The 23,855-nt window shown below is 53.3% G+C and overlaps 1 protein-coding gene across 7 annotated transcripts in view; it reads right to left on the bottom strand.

The window, feature by feature from the left end:
• Positions 1-23,855, bottom strand: part of ptprub (protein tyrosine phosphatase receptor type Ub) — a 1,172,978-nt gene that overhangs the window by 521,436 nt on the left and 627,687 nt on the right. For all 7 annotated transcript variants that reach the window (XM_085962902.1, XM_085962905.1, XM_085962901.1 and 4 more), the window contains one exon: positions 6,287-6,368. In XM_085962902.1, coding sequence (XP_085819028.1) covers positions 6,287-6,368 — 82 coding nt within the window. The remainder of the gene's footprint in view (positions 1-6,286; positions 6,369-23,855) is intronic.

Here is a 23,855-nt window from a genome sequence, read left to right as displayed (position 1 = left end):
CGTACGATTGGTCGACCTCGAGGTCACTCTGTCGCTAATGAGCGGATAATGAGATGCTAATGAGCGGAATGTTGAAGGTTTTTCGGATACCGCGGGCACGATTTTAGCCCGGCCGAAACGTAAATACGCTTAAGACCGTTTTGGAAAGGTAAGCTTTCTTTCGACGTAACGCACATGTAGGTATGCTCTGTAACTTTCGAGCGCATAGCCCGACAGACGCACACGTGAGGACAGACAGCCAGACAGACAGACAGATCGACCGATTTATATATATAGAGACTAGCTGAAGTGCCCGGCGGTGCCGAGGCTTTTTCGAGGGCATGTTGTTGTTGGAAGAGAGAGAGAGAGCGCGACTGCGGGGGCGGGGGGGAAAGAGAGAGAGAGAGCGCGACTGGGGGGGAAGAGAGGGCGGGGGGGAGGGGAAGGGGAAGGGATGGGGGGAGGGAAGGGAGGGTGGGGGGGAAGGGCGGGCGGGCGGGGGGAAGGGGGGGAAGGGTGGGCGGGGGAGGGCGGGGGGAAGGGCGGGCGGGGGGGAGGGGAAGGGCCGGGGGGAAGGGAGGGGGAAGGGGGGGAGGGAAGGGGGGAGGGAAGGGAGGAGGGAAGGGGCGGGGGGGAAGGGAGGGGGGAAGGGGCGGGGGGGAAGCGAGGGGGGAAGGGGCGGGGGGGAAGGGAGGGGGGGAAGGGGGGGAGCGGGAAGGGGAAGGGGGGCGGAAGGGGGGGCGGAAGGGGGGGGTGGGGGGGGGAAGGGGCGGGTGGTCGCCCAGGCCGAGAGCCCCGCTCTCCGAGCCCCGGCCCCCCGGCCGAGAGCCCCGCTCTCCGAGCCCCGCCCCCCCCCCCCGGCCGAGCCCGATTGCGGCTCTGAGAGACGGTCGGCGGCCGAGCCCCGCCCCCCCCCCCGGCCGAGCCCGATTGCGGCTCTGAGAGACGGCCGGCGGCTGAGCCCCGCCCCCCCCCCCCGGCCGAGCCCGATTGCGGCTCTGAGAGACGGCCGGCGGCCGAGCCCCGCCCCCCCCCCCGGCCGAGCCCGATTGCGGCTCTGAGAGACGGCCGGCGGCCGAGCCCCGCCCCCCCCGCCGAGCGCAGAACAGAGACGCCGCGTCTCACCTGCTCCTGCTGCGCGCGCACCCTGACCCTCGTGGCTGACGCCGTTGCCCTGGGTAACGTGACACGGCAGGGGGGGCGGTGGTGAGGAGCTTAGCAGAAGCGCAATCACCTAGCTCGGGCCTGGCTGGGCAAGAAAGGCGCAGGCTTTGAGGCCTAAGAAAAAAACGGGGAAAGGTAGGAAAAAGAATGTTCAGGTTAGGTTTACAAATGAGTGATTTATTTAAAAACAATTTAATAAATTCAATTTTATTTTGGTGGAAGTGTATATTTGAAAAGAAAGGCGCAGAAAGCAGGAAAAAGAATGGAAGCAAGATGGCGGCGACTCACCTCGGTTCAGAACGATAAGGACCGCCCACACACGCACCGATTGGCCCGGCCGCACGCGGCAGCAAGCCGCCGTACGATTGGTCGACCTCGAGGTCACTCTGTCGCTAATGAGCGGATAATGAGATGCTAATGAGCGGAATGTTGAAGGTTTTTGGGATACCGCGGGCGCGATTTTAGCCCGGCCGAAACGTAAATACGCTTAAAAGCGTCTCGGAAGCGTAAGCTTTCTTTGGAGGTAACGCGCGCGTAGGTACGCCCTGTAACTTTCGAGCGCATAGCCCGCCAGACGCACACGCGATGACAGACAGAATGACAGACAGAATGACAGACAGATGTACCGATTTATTTTATATATATAGACTAGCTGAAGTGCCCGGCGGTGCCGAGGCTTTTTCGAGGGCATGTTGTTGTTGGAAGAGAGAGAGAGAGAGCGACTGGGAGGGGGGGGGGAGGGAGGGGGGGGAGGGAGCGGGGGGGGGGAGGGAGGGCGGGGGGGCGGGGGGGAAGGGAGGGCGGGGGGGAGGGAGGGTGGGGGGGAAGGAAGGGCGGGGGGGAAGGAAGGGCGGGGGGGAAGGGAGGGGGGGAAGGGAAGGGGGGGAGGGGGGGAGGGAAGGGGGGGAAGGGGAGGGGGAGGGGAGGGGTGGAGGGAGGGAGGGGAGGGGGGCGCGGGGGGCCCCCCCCGAGGGTCGCGGCCCCCCCCGAGGGTCGCGCCCCCCCCCCGAGTGTCGCGGCCCCCGCAGAGGGTCGCGCCCCCCCCCCGAGGGTCGCGCCCCCCCCCCCGAGGTGAAGACCGCCGATTGCGGCTGTGCGAGACGGCCGGGGGGCCGGTTGCCAGGGTGACGCTTGATGCTCAGCAAGCCCCGCCCCCCGGCCGAGCCAGAGAGAGACGCCGCGTCTCAGCTCCTGCTGCGCGCGCACCCTAGCGGTGCTGGGCTGAGGCTCGGCCCTCCAGCCTTCGAGTGGGGCCGGGAGGTGCCTAGCTCGGGCGTGGGTGCGAAGGAGAAGCCAAGGCTTCGAGGCCTACCTGGAAAAACGGGGAAAGGTAGGAAAATTAATGAGATTAGATAAGTTAATTCGTTTCTAAATCATTTTTTTAAAAAACAATATGTGTTTTAAATGCAACGTTTTTTTTAAAGACGCAGAAAGCGGGAAAAAGAAAAGTTTGGAATCAAGATGGCGGCGACTCACCTCGGTTCAGAACGATAAGGCCCGGCCACACACGCACCGATTGGCCCGGCGGCACACGCCAGCAACCCGGCGTACGATTGGTCGAGCTCGAGGTCACTCTGTCGCTAATGAGCGGATAATGAGATGCTAATGAGCGGAACATTGAAGGTTTTTGGGATACCGCGGGCGCGATTTTAGCCCGGCCGAAACGTAAATACGCTTAAAACCGTCTCGGAAGCGTAAGCTTTCTTTGGAGGTAACGCGCGCGTAGGTACGCCCTGTAACTTTCGAGCGCATAGCCCGACAGACGCACACGCGATGACAGGCAGAATGACAGAATGACAGACAGACAGACAGACAGATGTACCGATTTATATATATAGATAGACTAGCTGAAGTGCCCGACGGTGCCGAGGCTTTTTCGAGGGAATGTTGTTGTTGGAAGAGAGAGAGAGCGACTGGGGGGAAGAGAGAGAGCGACTGGGGGGAAGAGAGAGAGCGACTGGGGGGAAGAGAGGGGGGGAGGGGGAGGGGGGGGAGGAGGAGGGAGAGGGTGGAGGGGAGGGGGGAGGGAGGGGGAGGAGGAGGGGGGAGGGGGGGAAGGGAGGGGGGAGGGCGGGGGGGAAGGGAGGGGGGAGGGCGGGGGGGAAGGGAGGGGGGAAGGGAGGGGGGGAAAGGAGAGGGTCGCGGCCCCCCCCCCGAGGGTCGCGGCCCCCCCCCCCCGAGGGTCGCGACCCCCCCCCCCCGAGGTGAAGACCGCCGATTGCGCGCGCAGCAGGAGCTGAGACGCGGCGTCTCTCTCTGGCTCGGCCGGCGGGCCCGGTTGCCAGGGTAACCGTGACACTGACCAAGCCCCGCCCCCCGGCCGAGCCAGAGAGAGAGACGCCGCGTCTCAGCTGCTCCTGCTGCGCGCGCGGCCCCCCCCGAGGGTCGCGGCACCCCCCTCCCCCCCCCCGAGGTGAAGACCGCCGATTGCGGCTGTGCGAGACGGCCGGCGGGGCCAGTTGCCAGGGTAACCGTCGACGCTCAGCAAGCCCCGCCCCCCGGCCGAGCCAGAGAGAGACGCTGCGTCTCAGCTCCTGCTGCGCGCGCACCCTAGCGGCGCTGGGCTGAGGCTCGGCCCTCCAGCCTTCGAGTGGGGCTGGGAGGTGCCTAGCTCGGGCGTGGGTGCGGAGGAGACGCCGAGGCGTCTAGGCCTACCTGGAAAAACGGGGAAAGGTAGGAAAATTAATGAGATTAGATAAGTTAATTACTTTCTAAATCATTTTTTTAAAAAACAATATGTGTTTTAAAAGCAACGTTTTTTTTTAAGACGCAGAAAGCGGGAAAAAGAAAGGAAAAGTTTGGAATCAAGATGGCGGCGACTCACCTCGGTTCAGAACGATAAGGCCCGGCCACACACGCACCGATTGGCCCGGTGGCACACGCCAGCAACCCGGCGTACGATTGGTCGAGCTCGAGGTCACTCTGTTGCTAATGAGCGGATAATGAGATGCTAATGAGCGGAACGTTGAAGGTTTTTGGGATACCGCGGGCGCAATTTTAGCCCGGCCGAAACGTAAATACGCTTAAAACCGTCTCGGAAGCGTAAGCTTTCTTTGGAGGTAACGCGCGCGTAGGTACGCCCTGTAACTTTCGAGCGCATAGCCCGACAGACGCACAGGCGATGACAGACAGAATGACAGACAGACAGACAGAATGACAGAATGACAGACAGACAGATGTACCGATTTATATATATAGATAGAAGATAGATAGATAGATAGATAGATACAGCATAGATTATGCTCCACACGAGCTTCCTCCTGTCTTTCCTCATCTAACTATCAGCATAACCCTCTATTCCCTTCTCCCTCAAGTGCTTATCTAACCGCATCTATACTATTCGCTTCAACCACTCTCTGGGCAAAGAAGTTTCTTCTGAATTCCCTATTTGATTTATTGGTGACTATCTTATATCTAGTTTTACTCTTCCCCACAAGTGGGAACACAAGGCTGGATTTTATGAATGGAGGCGAGTTGGAGACAGGACTGCTGCTTGTCATGTCAATGTCCTGCCTCCATCCTCGTCTGACCAATCAGAGGGATTTTCCCCTGATTGAGCTTGTTAAGCCCGCCCTGCAGGCTCAGCAGGCCAATTAGGGAGGAAGTCACTGACAGATCACGTCAATGTCAGACGTGCTATCTGTCAAGACTTCTTGAAAGAAGAAATGACAGCGTTTGACAGCTCTGTGAAGCTGTCAAACACTGACATTCTCTTTAGTTTGATGAGCCTTTGTGGTGAGGACTCATCAAACCTTTCAACTTTGTAAATTTCACATGTCTGTAGGATCGGAGGATCCAACAGCCATTAAGTGAAATTGACAAGGAGAATGTTGGCTCTCCCCATCCAGCACGGCTAAAAGTTGTAGAAAGAAAACAAGGTAAGTGCACACTTTTTTAAACTTATCACTCACCTTACATACTTACCACTCCACACTTGCACCCATCACTCACCTCTACACCTTACTTCCAGGTGCCTCCGACCACCGCAGACCTCCTCCATGTCTCCTCCAACCCGGCGGGGTTCTCCGAGGTCAGGAAGCCTTCACCTGTGAAGGTAAAATGGCACTAATCCTTTTTTCTGCCTGTTAACAGGCAGTTACAAGGATTAAATGCCTTTCCCGCCTCCAGGAGACGGGACCCGAAGCTGCACATCCTCCCGCCTCCTGGCAAAAGGGCACGGAGGCGGGATGGGGGCGGGTTTGCCATCCACCCCCACTTTCTCCGATTTTACCGGCTGTCCCGCCCCCATGCCCGCCTCCTCGGGGCTGGGAAAATCCCGCCCCCATGCCCGCCTCCTCGGGGCTGGGAAAATCCTGCCCCCACACTCTGTTCTCCAAACTGTGGAAGGGAATACTTATTTCTGTCATGTCAATGCCCTCTTACAAGCTACAGGGTTCAAAACCTAAGTGTGGCATCAATTAACCACCACATTGTGGTTTTCCTGGTCTTCCCTCCCACTCTTTTCAACCTTCAGGGCCTTTTGCTGTGTAGGCCTTGGGCCTTCAACTTGGTTTTCAAAAGCACAATATTTCTCCTGGGTGAAGGGACTATTTGCAACAGGAAATTCACAGAATACAAGTGAAAATTTGAATGAGCCACAGGTTTGATTTTTCACACTGGTGAATTACATCCTTGATCAGGCAGCTAGTTAGCCAAAACTAAAGATAAGGAGAAAAGAAAGTAAGCCAGCGTCTATCATTAATCTGTGAAAGTATCTGAACAGTTTAAAGCAATTTCTTTAGGTACAAGTATGATATCTTATGGTGCTTATGAGTGAAAATAGCTCCATCAACATTTCACAGTAGTTCATGTGGTGTCCTTGGACAAACATAGAATAATACAGCACAGAAGGAGGCCATTTGGGCCATCATGCCTTTGATGGCTCTTTGAAAGAGCTATCCAATAAATCCCATTCCCCCGCCCTTTCCCCGTAAGCGCTACAATTTTTTTTCTTTTCAAGTACTTATCCAATTCACTTTTGAAAGTTACTATTGAATCTGCTTCGGCAGTGCATTCCAGATCATCATAACTCAGAGTAAAAAAATATGTTTCCTCATCTCTCTCCGCAGGCGTTTTTGCACGTTATTGTAACAATTTAATGTTATTCGTAACAGTAGAAAGACACAAGAGATTGTCTACTTACAGCAGGGGTAATTCAAGATCTGTAAATCATCGATTCCAATGTAGCCTCTTTGCTCTGTCGAGACCACTGCTTCGAAAAGGACCTGGCATTAATGAGAATCAAAGCACGTCTTTAAAGACACATAATAAATTCTGATTGTGATGAGATACAAATGGACACGAGTGGAAAATTAGCAAATAGAAAGCTGATGAGTATACAGGCTATCTTAAATTAGCACAGTTTAGTGCCAATCATTTAATGCTATGATTGCTAATAATGCAAATCCACTACTAGTAATTCACTCAAATCTGTTGTTTATTAACCTTTTTTCCCCCCGATTATTAAAAGCAGAGTAGGCAGGGCAGTGCCCTGGATTGAAGACAGGGGCAAAACAGTCAGGATCGTCATTCCCAATCACTATCCAGTGAGTGAGAGTGAGAGAGTGTGAGTGGGTGAGAGAGAGAGTGAGTGAGTGAGGAGAGAGTGAGAGAGTCAGAATGAGAGATAGTGAGAGTGAGTGAGAGCGAATGAGCGTGAATGTGTGAGTGAGAGAATGTATGAATGAGAGAATGTGTGCGAGAGTGAATGTGTGAGTCAGAGAGTGAATGTGTGAGTCAGAGAGTGAGTGAGCGAGTGAGGACATTGGAGAAATATCCTCAAAATCAAATACTCTGTTGCAGTCACTATCTAGGCCCATGTATGTAGAACTGCTACCTGGGTGAGATACCAGGGGGCAACACTGACTGAGATAGAACCATCTGGGATGTGCGATGTGATTTAAAACATAGAAACATCCTGCTCCTCAAAATGAGCATTGGCGGCATACCTTCTGATTGGGTAGCAATGATTTCCATGGTGAGGACAAGGAATACAACAGTGATTGTTTGCCAGTCTGTAAGCCATTCCCAACCAATCAGAAACATATGACAACATTGGATCAGCATCTTTCTCACCTGTATGAATGGATCATTACACAGCTGGCACTAGTGAGTGGCGACACAGTCAACAGAAGCATCCATTTGGATGTGACACTTCTCACTTATCCCTGTCTGTATTTAAGTATTTTGCTTTGCAGCAATGATCTGGTAACTGGGACAATTTAGCAGTTACTTCATTTGTAGCACTTCAGTGGTCTTTGAGTCTGACATTGGTTATATGAAATCAGTGCATCATATGCAGTTTTTAAAAATTAATGCAAGCTTGCCTCAGTTGGCATCGTTCCCACCTCTGAGTCAGAAGGTTGTGGGATCAAATTAATGCACAAACACTCCAATGCAGTAGATGGAGTGTTACATGATTGGATGCAGTGTTTTGGGTGCATGTTGAAGACCCTCAGGTACTACTCAAAGAATAGTGGGGAATTCGCCTGGTCTCTTGGCCTACATTCCTCCCTTTAGCAGATTAACTGATCATTCATTTTTATTTATTTTTAGCTTTCGTGGGATCTCTTTGTGAGCAGAATTGTTGCCACATTTACCTACATAACAGTCAATGCACTCCAAGCAATTCAAAATATGTGAAGCAAATTGAAATGTTTCTGAGAGGCATGATGAGAAAAAAGAAAATTACTTGCATTTATATAGCACATTTCATGACCACCGGATGTCTCAAAGTGCTTTACTTTTGAAGTGAAGTCACTGTTGTAATGTGGGAAACGCGGCAGCCAATTTGCGCACAGCAAGGTCCCACAAACAGCAATGTGATAATGACCAGATAATCTGTTTTTGTTATGTTGGTTGAGGGATAAATGTTGTCCAGGACACTGGGGAGAAGTCCCTTGCTCTTCTTCAAAATAGTGCCTTGGGATCTTTTACATCTACTTGAGAGCAGACAGGGCCTCGGTTTAACATCTCATCTGAAAGCTGACACCTCTGACATTGCAACACGCCCTCATTACTGCACTGGAGAGTCTGTCTAGGTTGTGTGTTCTAAGTCCCTGGAGTGGGTCTTGAACCCACAACCTCTGACTCAGAGGCGAGAGTGCTAACACTGAGCCACAGCTGACACCCTTTATATGGTGCAAGTACTAGAGTTGATATTGCAATACCCTCCAAGCCACAGCCCCATTAGATCTCCTTTCTCCCCTTGTTTCACTCATATAAGATACTAGTCACCATGTATTCTACTCCAGGCGACTGGGGGCGGGGAGGGGAGCAGGAGAAGATAACTTGCACTGCAACCTGCCCATGGCTGCCATTACTATTGATGTTTGTGGTACACTCCTATGCAGAATAGTTGCTAAGTTTGCCTACATAATATTTGCACGGCCAAAGAAAGTGATTCATTTTGTGAATTGCTTTGATAAGGAATTTATAATATACAAGTGTTTCCTTCTATCAATTTTGTGCCTTGACTGGTGAGCAATTCAACCACGGAGAACTGTAAGTGTCAGATTTTCCTTTCCTTGAGTTAACGGAATGTATAATTTCCACATGAGCGATGATTCCCCTTGTGCCAGTCACATTTAAAATGACAGGCTGACCTGGTATTTGTACCTGTGGCTTCCATGTCAAAAGGTAGATGCTCTGTCACTTCCATTACCCAACCTGCCCAGCATCCTTCAAAAGGGAATTAAACTGAAGTGAGAAAAAACATTCTTTTTTTTCCTCCTTTGAAAACAGTGACACAAATCTCTGGTCAGCTATTTATTACTGTCCTGCCCACAATAGTCTGCTCATTCACTTAGACCTTCTGGGTTGTAATTTCTCAACACATTTTATTGGCAGATGAAGTTCCCGTGTATAGCCTATCCCATGACATCTGTTTCAATACTTCAATAGAGGGAGGTATTTATACAAGAACCGTAGGAAATTACAGCTGATTAAAAACGGAAACTCTTTTAAGACCTGGTCCAACAATTTTCCTTAATGCGAGTGTCAACTTGGCTCAAATGATATTACTCTTATTTTTGAATCAGAAAATTATGGATTCAAACCCACTCTGTAATGTATGTACCTTTAAGGGGAGAACTACTTTTTACAGCTCCTGTATACTGTAGTACAGGCAGTGACCACACCTGTATATAAACCCTGAGTAGTGATATACCTATCAATTCGTCCAATAAAAGGCGACGAGTTAGGAACGTAACTAAAGGTTTTTATTGACTAAATAACAGAGCCCACCCTCGTGGGTGATCGGGTCCAACAAGGAGGAATACCAGCCAGTCGACTACCTTTATACCTGGGCAGGTAGGTGGAGCCATGGGCGGAGTCGGAGGTGGTCAGCCCAGGTATAACAGCGCGACAAGAGGCGACCTCGTATCGTGATACAACAGTGATAACGGTGATAACAATACAACAGTGATAACTATAGTGTAACGATAAAAGTGGTTTACCACATTCACCCCTTGTTTAGATTTGAGTCCGGCGGGGTGAAGTGTACTACCAGTTCTGGTATGTCAGTCTGTCCGGAGGCCTCGTAAGCCTCTCCGATCGTCGCAGCGGCGGTGCTGCATTATCCGGTGTTAGTGCTGGTGTCTGCGTGGTCGGCGAAGGCTCGTGGGGTTCCGGTATGCCGTCTACCTGGGCTGGAATTGGGGGGGTGGTGGGGGGGGGTAAAGGTGGTGTCTCCGGAGTGCCCGAGGGTGCGAGGTCTCGTAAGGAGACAGTGTCCTCCCGCCCGTCTGGGTAAGCCACGTAGGCGTACTGGGGGTTGGCGTGCAGGAGGTTCACCCTTTCGACCAGGGGGTCTGTTTTATGGGCCCTCACGTGCTTTCGCAGCAAGACGGGCCCCGGAGAGGTCAGCCAGGTTGGTAGAGTGGTTCCCGTAGTCGACTTCCTGGGGAAAACAAACATTCGTTCATGGGGGGTGGCGTTAACGGCAGTGCAAAGTAGTGACCGGATGGAGTGCAGCGCTGTCGGGAGGACTTCCTGCCAGCGGGAGGTTGGGAGGCCCTTAGACTTTAAGGCTAAGAGGACGGCCTTCCATACCGTCGCGTTCTCTCTTTCCACCTGGCCGTTCCCTCGGGGGTTGTAGCTGGTGGTCCTACTTGCTGCAATACCTCTCGCTAGTAGGAACTGACGGAGTTCCTCGCTCATGAAAGAGGAGCCCCGGTCACTATGTATATAGTTTGGGAACCCGAACAAGGCGAAGAGGTCGTTCAGGCATTTAATGACCGTGGTACTGGTCATGTCTGGGCAGGGGAAGGCAAAGGGGAAACGGGAGTACTCATCAACAATGTTGAGGAAGTACACATTACGGTCAGAGGACGGGAGGGGCCCCTTAAAGTCGATGCTCAGGCGCTCGAAGGGGCGGGTGGCCTTGATCAGGCTTGCTCTGTCCGGCCTAAAGAAGTGCGGTTTGCACTCGGCGCAGGTCTGGCAGTTCCTGGTTATGGTCCTGACCTCCTCGATGGAGTAGGGCAGGTTGCGGGCCTTAATGAAGTGGTAAAGTCTGGTGACCCCGGGGTGGCAGAGGTCGTTGTGGAGGGTCTGAAGTCTATCACTTTGCGCGCTGGCGCATGTAATTCGTGACAGAGCATCGGGGGGTTCGTTCAGCTTACCTGGCCGGTACAAGATATCATAATCGTAGGTGGAGAGCTCGATTCTCCACCTCAAGATCTTGTCATTCTTGATTTTGCCCCTCAGCTTGTTATTAAACATAAAAGCGACCGAACGTTGGTCGGTAAGGAGGGTAAATCGTTTGCCTGCCAGGTAGTGCCTCCAGCGTCGTACCGCCTCCACAATCGCCTGGGCCTCCTTCTCGACCGACGAGTGTCGGATCTCAGGGCCCTGTAGGGTCCTTGAGAAGAAGGCCACCGGTCTCCCCTCCTGGTTAAGGGTGGCGGCTAGGGCGAAGTCGGATGCATCGCTCTCGACTTGGAAGGGGATGGACTCATCCACTGCGTGCATAGTGGCCTTGGCAATGTCTCCCTTAATGAGGGAGAAGGCTGCGCACGCTTCCTCCGTAAGGGGGAAGGATGTGGACTTCATGAGGGGTCTGGCTTTGTCCGCATAATTGGGCACCCATTGGGCATAGTAGGCGAAGAGCCCCAGGGTTCTCTTAAGTGCCTTAGGGCAGTGGGGGAGGGGTAGCTCCATGAGGGGGCGCATTCTTTCGGGGTCGGGGCCGATGAGTCCGTTCTCTACTACACAGCCAAGGATGGCAAGGCGCGAGGTGTTAAACACACATTTCTCCTTATTGTAGGTGAGGTTCAGCCGTTGGGCTGTACGGAGGAATTTCTCCAGATTCACGTCGTGGTCCTGCCGGTCGCGGCCGCAGATGGTGACGTTATCTAGGTAGGGGAATGTGGCCTGCAGTCCGTTCTGGTCAACCATCCGGTCCATCTCCCTTTGGAAGACCGAGACCCCGTTGGTGACACCGAAGGGGACCCTAAGGAAGTGGTATAGGCGCCCATTCGCCTCGAAGGCGGTGTACTGGCGGTCCTCGGGGTGGATAGGGAGTTGGTGGTAGGCCGACTTAAGGTCGATGGTCGAGAATACGCGGTATTGTGCAATCTGATTGACCATGTCAGATATGCGGGGAAGGGGGTATGCGTCCAGCTGGGTGTATCTGTTTATGGTCTGGCTGTAGTCGATGACCAGGCGATTTTTATCGCCGGTCTTAACGACCACGACCTGGGCACGCCAGGGGCTGTTGCTCCCCTCGATGATGCCCTCCTTCAGGAGACGCTGCACCTCAGAACTAATGAAAGCTCTGTCCCCAGCGCTGTACCGCCTGCTCTTGGTAGCGACGGGTTTGCAGTCGGGGGTGAGGTTAGCGAACAGGGAAGGTGGCGGCACCTTGAGGGTGGATAGGCTGCAGGTGTTACGCGGTGGGCGGTTTAACCTTCGCTGGTTGTCGACTGTGAGTGGGGGGAGGGGTCCACCGTATGCTAGGGTTACACTTTGGAGGTGGGATTGGAAGTCCAGCCCTAGTAGGACGGCAGCGCAGAGCTGGGGGAGGACGAGGAGTTTAAAGTTTTTATACTCTGTACCCTTAACCGACAAGGTCACAGCACAGTAGCCGCTAATGTCCGTGGCGTGGGACCTCGATGCCATCGAGATTCGGTTGCGCGTTGGCAGGACAGGGAGGGAGTAGTGGCTCACCGTGTCTGGGTGGATGAAGCTCTCCGTGCTTCCGCTGTCGAACAGGCAGGTCGTGGCGTGGCCGTTTACTTTGATGTCCATCATCGACTTGGACAGGTGGTGTGGGCGGGCTTGATCCAGAGTGACGGAGGCTAGCGTGTAGGTAAGCGAGTCGTTGTCGTCTGCGGGCGAGGCGGTCGTCGGGTCCGGGGGCCCGGTGGCAGTCGGGCGTGGTGTGTAAAATGGCGTCTCCCACGAGGTAGGACAAAATGGCGGAGAAGATGGCTGCCCCCATAACTCACATGAGGCACTATTGGGGTCGGTTGCCTTGATCAAAGATGGCCGCCCCCATGACTCACGTGTGGGGATACTGGCCTCAGTTGCCGTGAAAGAAGATGGCCGCCCCCACAGTTCGCATGAGGCACTGCTGGCCTCTGAAGATCCGCTCCTGCAGGCCTTAGAGAAGTGGCCTTTCTTCCTGCAGGTTGTGCAGGTAGAGTTCCTGGCTGGGCAGCGCGACCTCGGGTGCTTCTCCTGGCCGCAAAAGAAGCAGCCGGCGGCCCGATCGCGGGTGCCCGATGTCGGAGCCGGTACCGGGGGTGGCGGGCCCGGTCGGGTCCGGGACGCCGACGCTGAGGTAGGTCCCGGGGGCGGCGCTGCGAAGGGTATTGCGGTAGGGGTCGGGCCCGAGTCCCAGGGTCGCGAGCAGTACCTGGAAAACGCCTCCTGGTCCTGATGGGCCACCTCCAGGGAGAGAGCGAGGGCTTCAGCTTTGTCCAGGTCGAGGTCTTTAGCTTCAAGCAGTCTTTGCCGTGAGTAGTCGGACCGTAGGCCTTTCACAAAGGCATCGCGGATATTATCTTCCGTATTTTCAACAGCCGTCACCGCTTTAAAGTCACAGTTCCTGCCGAGTGCTCTTAGCGCCCGTAAAAATTCAGCTACAGACTCTCCTGGCTGTTGCGGGCGGGATCTTAGGAGGTGCCTGGTGTACATGTAATTTACCGGGCTGCGGTACTGCTGTTTCAGTAGGTTGATAGCGGCCTCGTACGTAGTCGTGTCCTGTATGAGTGCGTATACTCTCGGGCTCGCTTGGGCGTTCAGAAGTCTTAGTTTGGATCTCTGCGGGGCGCCGGATTCTTCCAGGTAGGATTCGAAGCAGTCCAGCCAGTGTTTGAAGTTGAGGGCTGCGTTTGCTGCCTGTGGGTTTAGATCCAGGTACGGTGGTTTGAGGGCTTGCAGCCAAGCCGGCTGGTGTGGCTGTGCTTCTGGGAGGGCTTCTGGCTGGCCAGTAGTAGACATCTTTAAAATTTAGTCAATAAAATTGATATACCTATCAATTCGGCCAATAAAAGGCGACGAGTTAGGAACGTAACTAAAGGTTTTTATTGACTAAATAACAGAGCCCACCCTCGTGGGTGATCGGGTCCAACAAGGAGGAATACCAGCCAGTCGACTACCTTTATACCTGGGCAGGTAGGTGGAGCCATGGGCGGAGTCGGAGGTGGTCAGCCCAGGTATAACAGCGCGACAAGAGGCGACCTCGTATCGTGATACAACAGTGATAACGGTGATAACAATACAACAGTGATAACTATAGTGTAACGATAAAAGTGGTTTACCACAAGTAGTGATCTGTACAGTTAGTTCTAGAGTAACCCTCATTCAGTAAACACCTGTTGAATCGTTCCCTGCAGTCTTTTTGTCTGATTATTGAAGGACACAACATTAAGATACACGGATCTAACATTGGCGACGAGGTAGATTCGAGCCTACCTGCAACTCCGCATCACCTCCCAGGGATTCGCTCCTGGAGAACGGTGGAGGAAGGTCGAGTCCAGAGGCACGGACGTCGACCACGGGCAACCGCCCAGTCATCCAGCGGAGATTTGAGCATCGCAGGGGAGGCTGTCGAGAGCCAGGCTTGGCTTTCCAGTCACGGTGGTCCAGCGAAACGGGCTGGCAACAGGTACTGCGCAGACCCTTCCCGGACAGCGACGGGCTAGAGCCCGACCGAGCGGCACAGAAAAAGGCCGAGCAGCGTTGACGGGGGAGAGAGAGAGGGCAGAGCGCACAGGGCGCAGCTGGTGTTCAGGACCAAGCGGCGTCAACGGGGGAGAGAGACGAGAGAGCAGAGCGCAGCCGGTGTTCAAGGGCCGAGCAGCGTCAACGGGGGAGAGAGACGAGAGAGAGCAGAGCGCAGCCGGTGTTCAAGGGCCGAGCAGCGTCAACGGGGGAGAGAGGCGTGCAGGAAAACGCGAGGCGCTGCCATTGCCACGAGAACCGCAGAGAGCGGCGTTGGCAGCAGCGCAGGAGCAGCGCACGAAACCCACAGGGCGTCGCCATTTGCCACGAGGACCGCCGAGAGCGGCGTTGGCAGCAGCGCGGGAGATGCCATTTTAAGCCGCAGCGGGGAAGAAAGGAAAGCGCGGGAGACGCCATTTTAAGCCGCAGCGGGGAAGAAAGGAAAGCGCGGGAAACGCCATTTTAAGCCAGTCTAACCACACCCAAAAATGCCGAAGAGTGGCAGTATCACAGCGTTCGACAATGAAGTCGAAGATTGGACGACATATGTCGAACGCATAGAAGTATACTGCAAGGCGAATGAAGTGCCAGATGACAAGAAAGCGCTGGTATTGTTGAATTCAAAGGGTGCAAAAACGTATGACTTACTACGAAACCTAGTAACCCCAGAGAAGCCAGTAGAAAAGGATTTTGAAAACATAGTGTCAATCCTACAGGACCACTTAAACCCCACACCGCTGCTGACAGCAGAAAGATTTAAGTTTCACAAAAGGAACCAGCATAAAGTTGAAAGTAATGCTGAGTATTTAACGGAACAGCGCAAGCTATCGAAACACTGCCAGTTTGGAACGGGACTAGCAGATACTTTAAGGGACAAGTTTGTGTGTGGGCTTCAAAGTGAAGGAACCCAGAAACGGCTTCTATCAGAAAAGGATCTTACGCTGGACAAGGCTTTCAGCATTGCAGTATCACACGAAGCAGCAGCACGGGGCGCTGCAGAGATACAACGGAGACCGCAAGAATATGGCACAAATGAAATGTCATACGGAACAGTGAAGTGCTATCGCTGCGGCAGAACAACACACGACCATAATGATTGCTGGTTCAAGGACAAAGTGTGCAGACAGTGTGGAAAAGTAGGACACATAGCAAGAGTCTGCAGGTCGGGAAAGAAAACCAGCAGCAAGAAATCTCCACAGGAGAAGTACAAGAAGGTACATAAGGTGACGGAGAGTAGTTCAGACGAACAGAAGAGTGATACAGACTCCGGAAGCAAGGAGCTGGGTTGTCTGAAACTACATAATGTGATCAAAACGGAGGATCACCAAACTATCTGGGTCACGCTCAAGATAGCAGGAGTCCAAGTGAAAATGGAATTGGACACAGGATCAGCCCTAACAGTCATAAACCGAAGGGACTACAAGCGGCTATTCTCACATACACCCTTGAGAGATACAAAGATTGTCTTGAAGACGTACACGGGGCAAAAAGTCTACCTCAAAGGAAAAATAAGGGTGAACGTTATATATAACGGCAAGGAAACACCAAAAATGGACCTATATGTATTGCCAGATGGAGGACCACCACTACTAGGACGTGAATGGATCCGGAAGATACAGCTAGATTGGCATTCCATACAGGCACTGACTGTGGCTGACAAAAAGGATGACGACATCACACCTGGGCGACTGTCAAAGATCCTAACTGACACGAAAGAAGTGTTCCAGGAAGGACTCGGAACACTAAAAGGCATGACAGCGATGATTAAAATAGAAGAAAACGCAAGCCCAAAATTTTTTAAGGCCAGACCGGTACCTTATGCGATCCACCCAGCCGTCGAAGCAGAGCTGGAGAGTCTGGAACGTTCAGGTGTACTGTCTAAGGTAGACTGGAGCGAGTGGGCTACACCCATCGTCCCTGTGATGAAAAAGTCGTTGAGCAGCACGCCTGGGGAACCAAGGAAGGTTCGCATCTGTGGGGACTTTAAGGTAACAGTGAACCCGGTCCTTCACACCGTACAATATCCACTTCCACGGATTGAAGATATTTTCGCCTCGCTATCTGGAGGGAAACGCTTCACTAAGATTGATCTGGCCCAGGCGTATCTGCAAATGGAGGTAGAAGAAGCATCAAAAAAATACCTCACAATCAACACCCATAAAGGTTTCTACCAATACAACCGGCTGGTATTCGGGGTAGCATCGGCTCCGGCTATTTGGCAGAGGGCAATCGAACAAGTCCTGCAAGGGATCCCAGGGACCCAGTGTTATTTGGACGACATCCTGGTCACGGGCGAAAATGACAGTGATCACCTTGCCAACCTGGAGCAGGTGCTCACTAGATTGCAGGAATATGGGCTCCGAGCTAACCGCCCCAAATGCAAGTTTTTTAGAAAACAGATCTCATATTGTGGCCACGTTATCGATAAAGAGGGGTTACATAAGTCTCCAGAGAAGATTGAGGCAGTAGTCAAGGCTCCAGCACCGGAAAATGTGTCACAACTGAGGTCGTTCCTCGGGCTGGTAAACTACTACCATAAGTTCTTGCCAAATTTGTCTACAATACTACACCCACTGAACACCCTACTGCAAACTGGGGTGCCATGGAAGTGGAGTGACGAATGTAGACGAGCTTTCCAGAAGAGCAAAACACTAATCACATCGAAAGAGGTATTGGCCCATTACAACCCGGCATTACCAATTCGGTTGGCATGTGATGCGTCACCCTACGGCATTGGAGCGGTGCTGTCGCACAAATTCTCGGACGGCTCAGAGAGGCCAATAGCCTTTGCATCACGATCACTAACCTCAGCCGAGCGTAACTACGCCCAGATTGACAGGGAGGCCCTCAGCCTAGTGTGGGGAGTGAAAAAGTTCAATCACGGTGGCATAGTGGTTAGCACTGTTGCCTCACAGCGCCAGGGACCCGGGTTCGAATCCGGCCTCGGGCAACTGTCTGTGTGGAGTTTGCACATTCTCCCCGTGTTTGCGTGGGTTTCCTCCGGGTGCTCCGGTTTCCTCCCACAGTCCAAAGATGTGCGGGTTAGGTTGATTGGCTATGATAAATTGACCCTTAATGTTAGGGGGATTAAATACGTGGGGTTACGGGGATAGGGTGGGATATGTGTTGGTGTAGGGGCTACGGGGATCGGGTGGGATATGTGTCGGTGCAGGCTCGATGGGCCGAAATGGCCTCTATCTGCACTGTGGGGTTTCTGTGATTTCTGTGACTATCTGCACGGGCAGAAGTTCACCTTGCTGGCTGACCACCAACCACTTGTCTCCATCTTTAATCCAAAGGAGGGCATTCCGGTGATGACTGCGGAACGGCTACAAAGATGGTCCCTTTTTCTAGGGGCGCACCAATATGAAATCGAGTATAAGGGCACGAAACAGCATGGAAACGCTGATGGGCTATCACGCCTGCCACTGCCTACTGCGGAGGAAGCACCAGCAGTGGATCCTGTTGAAATATTTCATTCGACTATAATTGAATGCTTGCCAGTAACTAACGCTGGTATAGAGGAGACCCGAAATGACCCGACACTGTCTCGGGTATATGATTTGACGGTGAAGGGATGGCCAGCACATGGCGACTCACTGTTGCCAGCATTCTCATCCAGAAGAGAACAGCTGTCAGTATGCCAGGGGACCTTCATGTGTGGATCCCGAGTGGTAATTCCACCCAAGTTAAGGGAGAGAGTGCTCAATGAGCTTCACGAAGGTCATCTGGGAGGGGTGAAAATGAAAAGCCTTGCTAGGGCTTATGTGTGGTGGCCGGGGATCGATCAGCAAATCGAGGACCTGACAAAGAGCTGCTCAGGATGCCAGAAGGTCCAAAATGCACCACCACATGCCCCTCTACACCCATGGGAGTGGCCCTCATCTCCATGGCAATGGGTGCATATTGATTTTGCTGGTCCATTCATGGACTCAATGTTTTTAATAGCCGTGGATGCGCACTCGAAATGGCCTGATGTGATCAAAATGTCCTCCGCCACCACGGAGAAAACTATTGTGGTAAACCACTGTTATGGTTGTTCACCGTTGTTGTTGCACACTGTTGTACCTATGCATGCCTCAGCATGTCTCTGCTGGCTCCGCCCCTGGCTCCACCCACAGGCCCAGGTATAAAGGTGGCCGCTCTGCAGCCCCCTGCCTTCTTGGAACCCAGTCAACCACGAGAGGCATGCTCTGTTCTTTGCTAATAAAAGCCTTTAGTTACTCTCCGAACTCTCCGTCTTTTATGAGTAATTGATAGCGCATCAATTTTATTAGCAAAAACAAAATGTCGACAACAAACGCTGAGCAGCAGGCTGCTGCACCAAACGCTGAGCAGCAGGAGCTGCTGCGAGCCCTCAGACCAACATGCCTGGACCTAGACCCCCAAGAAGCGGGTTCGGCTACCAAATTCGCGCATTGGCTGCGTTGCTTCGAGGCCTACCTGCAAGCCTCAACTGTGACCCTGGACGAAAACAAGTTGGAAATCCTGGCCTCAAAGGTGAGCCACCAAGTTTATACAATAATCCAGGACGCGACGACCTACGCGGCGGCTATCGATCTGCTAAAAGGGCAATACGCACGCCCGGTAAATACGGTCTATGCCAGGCACCTCTTAAGATCCCGCAGACAGCAGCCCGGGGAATCGGTGGAGGCCTTCCTACAGGCACTACGGATACTCGGCCGAGGCTGCGATTGCAAAGAAGTATCAGCCGCAGCACACACGGAGGGACTGATCCGAGATGCTTTCGTTGCGGGTCTAAGGTCCGACTACTCCCGGCAGAGACTGTTGGAAAAGGGAGAAATGGACCTGAGAAAGGCAGTGTCCCTCGCGCTCTCGCTCGACGCGGCCCACAGGAATATGGACGCCTTCTCCCCTAACCGCTCCGCAACGTGGACGCCATAACTTTGGGTCATGGGACCGCCACCTTCAACTGCTGCTGCGATGTCCAAGGCACAGAAATGTTATTTTTGTGGCCAGGCAAAACACCCCAGAGCACGCTGCCCGGCGTGAAATGCTGCCTGCTCCGGCTGCGGGAAGAAAGCGCCTGCAAAGGCAAAACCGCTAACGCCAGCAGCGCCGCGTGCGAACCATGGGGGCAGCCATCTTGTCCGCCATCTTGGGCTCCCCCAGCCGCGTGGGGATCGGGATCATGGGCGCCGCCATTTTGTCCGCCATCTTGGACGTCTCCAACTTCAACCACGGGGGACCCGGACTCAACCACCGCCTCATCTGACGACCACATCGACTCGCTCGACCATACGCTGGCCTCCGTGATGCTGGACCAATCTCTCCCTCATCAACTGTCCAGGTCCATGATGGACATTACGGTAAACGGCCGCGCCACTACCTGCCTTTTTGACAGCGGGAGCACGGAGAGCTTTATCCACCCCGACACGGTGCGCAGTTACTCTCTCCCGGTCCTGCCGACGCGCCATCGGATCTCTTTGGCTTCCAAAGTCCAGTCAGCGGACGTCGGTGGCTACTGTGTCGTGACCCTTTCAGTAAGGGGCACAGAATACAAAAATTTTAAACTCCTTGTCCTGCCCCATCTCTGCGCTGCCGTTCTACTGGGGTTGGATTTTCAGTGCCACCTTAAGAGTGTCACATTAGCGTACGACGGACCCCTCCCCCCACTCACAGTCTGCAGCCAGCAGCTTTTAAATCGCCCGCCGCGCACCATTTGCAGCCTCTCCACCCTTAAAGTCCCCCCCCTCCTTGTTCGCTAACCTCACCCGCAACTGTAAGCCCATCGCTACCAAAAGCAGGCGTTACAGTGCCGGGGATAGGAGCTTCATTAAATCCGAGGTAGCGAGACTCCTGAAGGAAGGGATTATTGAAAGTAGCACCAGCCCATGGCGAGCACAAGTGGTGGTAGTGAAGACTGGCGAAAAACAGCGCCTAGTTATTGACTACAGCCAGACGATCAATTGCTACACCCAGCTAGATGCATACCCACTCCCCCGCATATCTGACATGGTCAATCAGATAGCACAATACCGGGTGTTCTCAACGATTGATCTGAAGTCGGCATACCACCAGCTCCCCATCAGGGCTGAGGATCGCCAGTACACAGCATTTGAAGCTGACGGTCGTCTCTACCACTTCCTCAGAGTTCCCTTCGGCGTCACCAACGGGGTTTCAGTCTTCCAACGGGAGATGGACCGGATGGTTGACCAGAACGCGCTCCAGGCCACCTTCCCCTATCTAGACAACGTCACCATCTGCGGCCACGACCAGCAGGACCATGATGTTAATCTAGAGAAATTCCTCCGTACGGCCCAGCGGCTGAACCTAACATACAACAAGGACAAATGTATGTTTCGTACCAAGCGCCTTGCCATTCTTGGCTGTGTAGTGGAGAACGGAGTCATCGGGCCCCAACCCCGACAGGATGCGCCCCCTTATGGAGCTCCCCCTCCCCCACTGCCAAAAAGCACTGAAGAGATGCCTAGGGTTTTTCTCGTACTATGCTCAGTGGGTGCCCAACTATGCGGACAAAGCCAGACCCCTCATCAAGTCCACCTCCTTCCCCCTGACAGCAGAGGCCTGTGCAGCCTTCACTCTCATAAAAAGAGATATTGCGAGGGCCACGATGCACGCAGTGGATGAGTCCATCACTTTCCAAGTGGAGAGCGACGCATCCGACTTTGCCCTAGCTGCAACCCTTAACCAGGCGGGGAGACCCGTGGCCTTTTTCTCAAGGACCCTCCAGGGCCCCGAGATTCGACACTCCTCTGTCGAAAAGGAGGCCCAGGCCATTGTGGAAGCCGTGCGACATTGGAGGTATTACCTGGCCAGAAAACAATTTACCCTGCTCACTGACCAGCGTTCAGTAGCTTTTATGTTTAATAATAAGCAGAGGGGCAAAATCAAGAATGACAAGATCTTGAGGTGGAGAATCGAACTCTCCACCTACAATTACGATATCTTGTACCGGCCCGGGAAACTCAATGAGCTCCCAGATGCCCTATCACGTGGTACATGCGCCAACGCGCAGGTTGATAGACTGAAGACCCTCCACAATGACCTCTGCCACCCGGGGGTCACCAGGTTTTTTCACTTCATCAAATCCCGTAACCTGCCCTACTCCATCGAGGAGGTCAGGACCATGACCAGGAACTGCCAAATCTGTGCCGAGTGCAAACCGCATTTTTATAGGCCAGACAGAGCAAGCCTGATCAAAGCCAGGCGCCCCTTTGAACGGCTGAGCGCGATTTTAAAGGGCTCCTCCCCTCCTCTGACCGCAATGTGTACTTCCTCAACATAATTGACGAGTACTCCCGTTTCCCATCCCTTGCTCAGACATGACCAGTACCACGGTCATTAAATGTCTGAATGACCTCTTCGCCTTGTTCGGTTTCCCGAGCTATATTCATAGCGACAGGGGCTCATCCTTTATGATCGACGAACTTCGTCAGTACCTGCTCGCGAGAAGTATTGCTACAAGCAGGACCACCAGCTACAACCCCCGGGGGAATGGCCAGGTGGAAAGGGAGAATGCGACGGTCTGGAAGGCAGTCCTTTTAAACTTGAAATCTAAGGGCCTTCCGACCTCTCGCTGGCAGGAGGTCCTCCCTGCGGCGCTCCATTCCATTCGGTCACTGCTCTGTACAGCCACCAATGCCACCCCTCATGAGAGAATGTTCTCCTTCCCCAGGAAGTCCACATCGGGGATCTCGTTACCGACATTGCTGACTTCTCCAGGACCCGTCCTACTGCGGAAGCACGTGAGGTCCCATAAGACGGACCCCCTGGTCGAGAGGGTGAGTCTCCTCCATGCCAACCCTCAGTATGCTTACGTGGTGTACCCGGACGGGCGGACACAGTCTCCATACGAGACCTCGCACCTTCGGGTGCTCCCGAAACACCTCCTTCGCCACCCACCACTACCCACGCCTACCCCCAGTACGCTTACGTAGCGTACCCGGACGGGCGGGAGGACACAGCCTCCACACGAGATCTCGCACCTTCGGGTGCCCCTGAAACACTACCATTGCCATCCACCACTACCCACAACCCAACCCCGCTAGACGGCATGCCGCAGCCCCAGGACCCGTCATTGACCACCCAACCACTCAATGAGACGCCTGATTCAACGTTGGATGCTGCACCATCACCGCCGCCACCACGACGATCAGGACGGCATACAAGGCCACCTGATAGACTTACTTACACAAACCTTTAGTACACTTCACCCCGCCGGACTCAATTTTAAACAAGGGGTGAATGTGGTAAACCACTGTTATGGTTGTTCACCGTTGTTGTTGCACACTGTTGTACCTATGCATGCCTCAGCATGTCTCTGCTGGCTCCGCCCCTGGCTCCACCCACAGGCCCAGGTATAAAGGTGGCCGCTCTGCAGCCCCCTGCCTTCTTGGAACCCAGTCAACCACGAGAGGCATGCGCGCATCAACTATTGCAGTCCTACGGACCATTTTTGCCAGGAACGGCTTGCCAGAGCAGATTTGCTCTGATAACGGACCACAGTTTGTGTCCGAAGAGTTTTGAAGATTTATGAAAAGGAATGGGGTAAGGCATTACACATCCGCCCTATATCATCCAGCCACAAATGGATTGGCTGAGAGGTTCGTACAAACCTTTAAGAAGGCAATAAAGGCTATGTGCAATGACAACATTCCGCTGCAGCATAAGGTGGACAATTTCCTGTTCGCCTACCGGAATGCGACACATGCAGTCACCAACCAGGCCCCAGCCATGATGTTCTTTAACCGAAGGTTAAGATCTCGCCTGGATTTGCTCAGACCAAACGTACGAAGAGATGTTGAGAGTAAGCAATTCCAGCACATCCATGAGAAGCCAACAAGGAGCTTCAATGTAGGGCAACCAGTCTTGGCCCGCGACTACCGAACAGAAAAATGGCAGCCAGGAACGATATGCACACGGCAGGGCCCACTAATGTACACAGTGGACGTTGGGGAGAGCATCGTGAGACGCCATGCTGACCAGATCCTAGAGTCACAGGAACAAGTCAACCCCATGCCTCGCCCATACCTACCTGGTGATGAACCCGACGTACAGGTAGCATCTACCCCAGAAACAGTAGCATCGGAATCTGATGAACCAACCGACGACAGGGGGCCAGAATCGCCTCCGCACCAAGAGCAAGACACTCGGGAAAGGCGCTATCCAGAAAGGATCAGGAAGCCTCCCCAAAGACTGAATTTATAAATAGACTATTTTCAGCTAATGTTGCATGTTAAAAGTGTCAATTGTAATTAGTTGATATTTAATTGTTAAATGAGTGTTATGGTACTGTTAATCTGAAAGGGGAGGAATTGTAATGTATGTACCTTTAAGGGGAGAACTACTTTTTACAGCTCCTGTATATTGTAGTACCGGCAGTGACCACACCTGTATATAAACCCTGTGTAGTGATCTGTACAGTTAGTTCTAGAGTAACCCTCATTCAGTAAACACCTGTTGAATCGTTCCCTGCAGTCTTTTTGTCTGATTATTGAAGGACACAACATTAAGATACACGGATCTAACACACTCCAGGACAGGTTGCCCATAATCTA

Source organism: Somniosus microcephalus, chromosome 20, assembly GCF_052327205.1.
Source record: "Somniosus microcephalus isolate GS21.2 chromosome 20, FLI_Smic_1.0, whole genome shotgun sequence".
Taxonomy (NCBI): Eukaryota; Metazoa; Chordata; class Chondrichthyes; order Squaliformes; family Somniosidae; genus Somniosus; species Somniosus microcephalus.
The sequence above is the reverse complement of the archived record's forward strand: the minus strand, read 5'-3'. Positions and strand labels throughout refer to the sequence as shown.